The sequence below is a fragment of the Dipteris shenzhenensis genome, chromosome 8, assembly GCF_047967505.1.
Source record: "Dipteris shenzhenensis isolate YYH24624 ecotype China chromosome 8, Dip_SZ_1.0, whole genome shotgun sequence".
In the NCBI taxonomy this organism is placed as follows: Eukaryota; Viridiplantae; Streptophyta; class Polypodiopsida; order Gleicheniales; family Dipteridaceae; genus Dipteris; species Dipteris shenzhenensis.
Window position 1 is genome coordinate 24,987,261 of NC_141603.1, and position 8,171 is coordinate 24,995,431.

The 8,171-nt window shown below is 42.7% G+C and overlaps 1 protein-coding gene across 1 annotated transcript in view; it reads right to left on the reverse strand.

The window, feature by feature from the left end:
• The window catches only part of LOC147899324 (uncharacterized), a 39,909-nt gene that overhangs the window by 14,497 nt on the left and 17,241 nt on the right, over positions 1-8,171 (reverse strand). The window contains exons 2-3 of the mRNA XM_087377696.1: positions 5,051-5,166; positions 4,765-4,897 (exon numbers count right to left, since the gene is read on the reverse strand). Of these exons, the coding sequence (XP_087233822.1) occupies positions 4,765-4,897; positions 5,051-5,166 (249 nt within the window). The remainder of the gene's footprint in view (positions 1-4,764; positions 4,898-5,050; positions 5,167-8,171) is intronic.

Below are 8,171 nucleotides of genomic sequence, written 5' to 3' on the forward strand. Positions count from 1 at the left end.
ATGCCTCTATGGAACATAAAGACTCGCCACCGTTTAATACTGTTTCTACTCTTTTTCCTTGTGCCATCTCATGGTTTCCTTAGTGTTATTTTCTCTCCCTCTACCTTTTGGGGCTATTGGCCTCCCTCTAGTTTCTTGTTGGCAGCCTCTCTCATAGGTCTTTTTCTCTTTGTTTGCTTGTTCTTTGTAGTTGGTTCTATCAAACGACTCGCTTGTTTTTTTAGCTTGTTATTTCAAGCAATCTCTCTGGCTTGTTCTTTCAACCGACTACTCAAACTTTGTGTCATTCATGTCTCCCTCTGCCACCTGGTTCTCTTGTCTTCTGGCAATGGGCATGTCTCCTTTGTTGTCACCCGGTTCTCTCTCCTTTTGGCATTGGTTTTGGTGTGTCTCCTTTGTTAGCACTACCTTCTAGGCAGCGCTATACTTACAGTTTTGTTAAAAAGTGTGCCACACAGTTTGTTGCCAATTGGCTCCCTTCTATTTTAGTTCTCTCTCTCTCTCTCTCTCTCTCTCTCTCACACACACACACACACACACACACACACACACACACACACACACACACACACACACAGAGTTTGAAAACCTCTTTGCATTTGCAAGTGGTTGCATCATCTATTCACCTTGACAATCGTTTGCATCTGGCAAAACTTAAGGCAGTGTTCATGAGTACTTGTACTCCTTTGTTGTCTTTAGTTTTTTCCTAACCGCTCGTTAGTGAGTTGCTCCTTGTTTTGCTCTACCTATCCTGCTTTGGCTCAATGTACGCGAGTGTTTGTCACATTCTTTGTTCTTATAACACTAGTATCAATCCTTTGCCAATTGCTACACGTTGTTGCAACATCCAGAAGCTTGAATATTTGAGCTCCATCACCGCCACCCTCCCCTTGGAGTCTAAGAGCTCTCACCATGCATCGCCACGCTCATGACGCCACACAAGTTTCAAGCTATTGAGTTCTCTTTCTCTCACTACGTAATCGTTGCTTAGTTAGTCTTGCTTCCATGCTATTATCTGTTCTCGCTAGAATGAATGCTTGCAATCTAGAAATTTTCATTAGATTATAGAAGGGGAGCAGGAGTTGCAGTGAAAGATGCTACTGTCATCTGAATCGTGGTTGACAAAGTCTTTCGCTGTGTGTTTTCCTCGAGACACTCCTGCAAAAGCTTATCCATGAGGACCATTGCCTACCCTCCTGCCTCTTGACTGCTGACAGCTTCCTACATTGGATCCATGAAGTGGCTATGAAGCACAGGATTCCCAAGATTGTAGTTTGGCTCTCGTTTGGCCTCAGTTTTCCACTGTGTTTTTGATGGGGTTCCACATTCTGGAGCTTGTGCTAAAGCTTACCTCTCTTAGTGTCTATTAAGTTACTTTCATCAAAGACACAAGTATATTCATAAGAGTTCAGATGCAACTTCTGGCATCCGGGGGCCTTCGCTTTATAGTTGATTGACAATGGTGGTGATTGTTCCTCATCATATGCCTTAGCGCTTGCCCTTATAGAATCTCCTGCATTTTTTGGCTTTGCAAAGCATGATATGGGGTGGCATTTCATCCCACCACATTGGCATGCCTTCGCCTGTTGTATTTGGAAAGTCTACTAAATACACCGCCTTTGTAATTGAGTCTTCATGATATACTAGGTTGTACTCTCATCCCTAAAGATGTGCCCAAGGCCACGCCATGGCCTTATTGATTTCTTGAAACTCAAGTTTTCCTACAATAGCAATATTGCTTTCTTGCTTTTAGCATCATCACATCATACTAGTCTTGCCCTCGTTAGTGCAAGAACTATATTTTTGAACCACACACGCTTTCCTTGTATTTCAGTCTTTAACACTACTTTGCATATATAAGGCTACGCTCTAAAAAAATCACCCAATGTGAAACCACCTGAGACCAATGCATTTTTAATAAGCCTATGTATTTTGTTATCAAAATTATCAATTAGCCATCCTATAGAATGGATAGCTAAATACAAATTGAGTGGTTGGGCATGCATTGAACTACTAATGCACACGTAGATTATCCTACATCCTACACTCCAGTATTGAAAGACAAACGCACGGGTACATTATCCTACGTGGTAAACTAGATGATGTTGTTTTTCTATGCATGGTTCTAGAATAATATATAGTTTCCATTTTTACTTAGCCATCTTAAAAGTAATTAATGTTTAAATGATATATTCTTGGAAAATACTGTAAATCCCATCACAAATAAGCGGAGTGAACTAGATGATCAAAGTGACACAACTGACCTTGCACATAAGTATGATATTACAACGCTATGTGTTTTTGCAGTACGCATCCAAAGTTTGATGCGTTGTTACGCACTACATCTCCAACACTGGAGATGAACTTTTACTAAATGGGGAAAAGGCACGTTTCCCTACAATTATCAATTTACGAAGAGAGTTGTGCCAACTCTTCCCCATACATTATGTATGGGTTTTTTTTCCTTCTCGCACTCCACCTTTTCTGCACTTTCGTGTTCTTATGCATGCACTCCCATCAATACCACATGTTTATAAGCATTTATATACCTTTAGGAAGCCATCAAATCATTCATAGTTTTTGTTTACCTTTGATAAGGTGGACAAGTTCAATATGAGCTCATTGTTGGATGGAATATATTTTTTGAGAGGTGCACAACACACAATCTTTGACCTATTTTGTAATGTGAATATGATGTTCTTATAAAAGAAACAACGCTTCGCAAATTAAATATTCATAAATTTTCTAGCAGCAAATTATGCACTTTGCTTGCATTTATTTCATGAAACTTTGACGACAGTTATTCAAAAGATGTTTACCTATTATAGAATGTAAAATGTTAGTCATATACATAACATAATTTCAAACTTCTATTTCCAGATATAGCTACAATGAATGAGAACAAACATTTCGTGACATGACAGCAATGGGTTCCCTCCCTTGAAGCTGCAATAACCACATGCGAGAAAAATCCTAGAACCCTCCATGAGAGGAGATCCATAGCAAAGCAAAATGATTTGATATCTAGGAAACTCTCCCTAAGGCCCTCCTCTTCATCGTGGCCCATGATCGAGCAAACGCATAGTCAATGGATGTTTGACTATAGCTCAATATTATCATCGATAGATATTTGTAGAATATGCGATGCTACAACAATTCAAGCCAAGCACTAGAATTCTGTCATCCTAAATCTTTCCAACATTTCAGGCACGGTGGCAACATTGTTCAACATTATTCGCATTGATGCCTATGAGAAATTGGGTATCAACGTAACATGCACACCATGCCACAATTGCTCGTGAAATACACAGCGCTCTGCAAATGTGGTTCAATTGTTACCAGATTACATATGTCGATTGTGAAAGCCGAACCAGCTCCATACGCAATTGCTTAGCATTGTAGACATCTCAATTTCATTAATGTCCACAACGAATGCAATTGCAAAAGGCATGCTCGACTGAAGATTGTTGTTGGACAATCCATTGATGTTGTGGACAAAACCAACAATAGATGCTACTTGTATAGGAGACATGGTGGCAATTGATCTCTTGGACATTCTGACATACAACATAATAAATAACCCAATTGTACAGAAATACAAAACAATGGCTAAGCGACCAAATCTCAGGATAGGCATGTGCATCTTGCCTCTCAAATCTATTGCAAAGTATCTTACAAATACTGTTATGGATAAATTTGACCAAAGTAAAAGGCATAAATATGTGTGTGTGCTTGTATGTGTGGCAATAGTATAATAAAATATGGTGTGCATAAGGCCCAGGGTTGAGGTGGCAGGGCATGACCATGTGCCACCCTTCCATGTAAGAGGACCCATAAGGTGTGTTGTACATAATCCATGGTAGTAATAACATAAAATGATAAGGTGGCATGGGTCCTCCATGCACCACCCCTCCACCTAGGTGTTTCCATGCCTGCATTTAGTGAGATATGGCCCAAGGACCATGGGAGAAGTAATATAAAATAGGTGGAGATGGATATTATATTGGATTATTCCCTCCATGTAGGATAGGCCCATGTGGGGGGGGGGTAGAAAGTCCAAGAATGCAAGTTAAATAATGGGAAAGCAGGATGAGGTGGCAAGATTCCCTGTGCCAACCCTCCACTTGTCCTCCTAGATGTTTGAATGCATTATAAAATTGGGAAGAGGCCAAGGGAGTATCTTAGACTTGGGATATGGGGGTTGATGTATGTGGAAAAATGAGGCAAAGGGTTGTCGCACACAATTGAGAGTGCGTAACCACCTAGCCTACATGGACACTCTTCCACACACACCATGCATGTGGGAGGATGCATTTATTGGGAGAGACCCCCTCTCTTGGCTATAAAAGGAGGGGGCTATTCCTTGATGGAACACGCTCATTCTTGTAAAGCCACCTAGCTAGTACTTTGATTTCCTCCCCCATCTTTCCAATAAAGCATGACTCTCTTCTCTTGATGTCTCCATGTCTACATTCCACCTCCCATCATGTACATGCTCATCTTCCCCCTCTTCCTTCCCCCTTGTGCCATAGTCCCCCTCTTCATTCCCACCCCTCTTAATCTTTTCCCCCACCTATGTTAATGCTTCTTCCCTCACGTTCCCTTTTCCTCCATAGCCCTCAAGCGTGGCCATGCCTAGCGTCTAGCCTCATGCATTGAGTTCTTTTCCAGTTAATAGAACTGGTGTGGCTGCTGGGATTGGAATCTCCATGGCTAGTGGTGTAAATTTTATTACTCCTATGGCTGGGTGTAGTCCTGTAGTACCTTCGGTGTGTAGTTCTTTGCTTCTGCGCTTCCAATCTGTGTATCTTCTGCTCGCAGTTCTTCATCTCTACGGTTGCCAAACTTCTCAGTTTCTGTGCCTTTAGCTTGTGGTTCTTGCGCATCTTCTGGGTTCCTGTGCCTTTAGCATGCGATTCTTGTGCATCTCCTGGGTTCCTGCGCATCTTATGTGCAGCGCCATGCGTCTTTTGGTCGATCCTGCTTGCAAAATTGCTCGTGCGCATCTGCAAGATCCGCACGCCCCTGGTCACAGCTAGCTCATCTGCACGTCGTGAACAGATCACGAATCGCAACTGTTTTCTGAATTCCTACGTCTTCTGATGCATCTACGTGTCGCAAATAGATCACGACTGTTTTCCTGGGTTCCTGCATCTTCTGGCACACCTGTGCAGCACGGACAAAATTTTCGGGCTCTTGTAAAAGATCTTGCGCCCCTATCCTCTTCCTCTTGTCCTTCTCTTTCTCTTCTCTTCTCTTCCCCTCTCCTCTCCTCTCTTTTTATTAAGGAGTGGGAATTGAACCCCCGACCTCCCCATTCACAAAAAGAAGACTTACCAATGGGCCAACAAATAGGAAGTGATGAAAGTGTAATGATATTGCTTATATGGTGAAATCTCATGAATTGTAACTCTCTAATTGTAGGGAGTTTCCTCTTGTTGTAAAAAGAAAAAGTACTTCATTTCATGTGTTCTGTTCATATCTAATACTAGATTGTCGATTCTAAACTTTTTCAAGTTCACTCCTTGGATGCACGCCACATGAGGAGGGTGGATATTTATGTCACTTTTGATGAGTTTAACGATTTGGTGCTCGGTCCTCCGCTCATTACAACTACCAATTGGCGATATCTCTTTCTTGATCTTCATGTCGATCTTCAATAATTGATTGTACAATGCATTGTTCAAGGAGACGATGGGTGGGATGATACACCGTGGATGATTCAAGGTGAAGAACTAGTGATACATTGGGAGGACTTTGATTTCAATTCTACTCATTGTGCGGTGATCGAGCTACTTGCTGCATCGGAGGTAATTAAAAGGGTGACATTCTTCGAAGGGTGGGATGCTCCCCAAGCTTGGGGGGAGATTTGACGCATCTGCTTATTAATTCCTATGGATAAGCTCATCTTGAATGATTTCTTCTCGAACTCACTACAAAGGTTTCTAGGGCTCGGCTATGGTTGGTAATGTTTCGACCAAGGAATCCCTTTGTACCTAATCAACCTTTTGTGCCTCATTTTGAGCTTCAAGTTGTAATTTTTTTTGTCTAAAGATAAACTAGCAACAAAGGATTACAAGTTTATTTGGTACTGAACGTCTTGCTTAAGTATTGAATTCTCCCCACCCTCTCCTTCTACCTATCTTGGACTACCGAGAAACTTGGGATGTCTGGATTTTAGTCTTAGTGTGATGACATCTTGGCTCCTCCAATTTGATAGCGCATACAAACCTTTGACTAAGGCTACTGGTGTGGGTGTGAAGCTCACTTCACCAAGGGGTGAGGTGTATTGTTATAGCAAGTCCGCACCAGCAAGTACTTGCAACCAAGCTAAGTACTTGGCACTCATTTTTGCGCTACAAAAGGCGCAAGAACATCACGTCAAGCAACTTGAGGTGTAAGGAGATTCTCAACTCGTGTGTGAATAAGTTAGTGGAAGGTGGAAGGTGCGGAGCAAAGGCTTGGTTCCATGACATCAAAAAGCATTGGAACTTTGCCAACAATTTGAAGAGGTAAAAATTCAACATATCCCTCAAGCTCAAAATATAGTTGTTGATTTCTTGGCACGTGAAGCTTGTACTTCAATCATGCATGAAGCGAGTGGAAGCACTGCCCCAACAAAGCCACAAGCCACGAAGGAGGGTGATCATTTGTAAGGAATGCAAAGGTTGTGGTCATCATGAAACTAAGTGTTGGGCATATTTGATATGAGTTTACCGACTTCGGAAGATCATCAAAACGGTCCTCAAGGACATTGCTCAAAAGAAGGATGCTAGACCACACACCCCTTGAAGAAATAGCATGGCAATTACAAGAACTAGAAGAAGCTGAAGGTGATGTGCAAGCTCTCCAACTGTTGACATTTGTCATGGCATTCTTGTTTGCCTTGATGAACAACCTCATGCAGCATCGTGTCTCTAACCCTCACTTGTAAAGATGGATGTGATATCATGAGGGTTGGTCCTTTTAAGATTGTCTACAAGCTATTCTACGCTAAAGTTTCTTTCCGTGTAGTATTTCACAATACACCAGTCACACCCTACCCTACCTATGTGTGCTTTGTGGATGTATCTTCACTTGATTTTTAGTTCAAGCTACCTCTTTTTGCCCATAGATAAGCCTCATTTCATCTCTCTCTTTTCCATTTTCCAAGCATGGCTGACATTCCCATGTTTTGTGGACGGGTTGAAGAAAATACAAATGAGTATCTTGTGGCCTTCAAGCGCCGTTGTGTTTCTCTCAACTTTCTTACTGAAGATAGATGGCTGTTGGTTCTTCCCACATTCTAGAGGGTTCGGCTCAAGTGTGGTATGAGAAGCAGGCCGATGACATTCGCCAAAGCTGGCCAAGGTTGACAGCAGTGATGATTGAGTATTTCGGCAAAGACGAGTAGCTAGAGAATGTGTACCTGCAGGTGGCAAACTTGAAGCAGTCAGAAGGTGAGACGGTGCGTTGATATGTGGATCGAGCGGCCGTGCTCTTGGACCATTTAATTACCACGCAAGAGGACAATGCTGGATTTTGAGCTGGAATGACTCAACATGTGCTAGGCTACCTTGTAGCAGGAGCAAGTGACGAATTTTGCCTCAAGCTTGAATGGGAGAATCCAGAAACTATGGTGCTAGCACATGAGATTGCTCAAAAGTTTGATAAAGTTCAGTCTGACCCCGCTCAAAGAAGACGATTGTCCCTTCACAACCCCCTCAATTCTTGCAACAACAACCTAGGGGGTCTAACTCAGGGGCATACCCCCACCCCTTATCAGGGATGTATCCACTGCCTCCACCTCAAATGTATGGTCCTCCCTTAGATGCTTACCCTCAACAAGGAGTATATCCTCAACCTCTGCTTGGAAGATTTCCCTAGCCTCGCCCACGAGCCCCCCTCCTTCCTACTCCCCTGGCCCGTCCTGCTAAAGAACCTGGAGCCAATTACCTAGCCAAGGCCTTGAATGATCTTCGGCTAGAGATGGTGGGCATCAGAAATCAAGCCAATCGCCCTCCAAGAGAACATGCCAATGTTGTGTGCTACGAGTGCCACCAGAAGGGTCATTATCACACGGAATGTCCCAATATTCCAAGGGTGAATCTTCTAAGTGAATCAAGCACCGAGGATTCTGATGTAGAGATCCTTGACCTCACGAAAAGAAGTCGTACCACCTCGGACCCCTA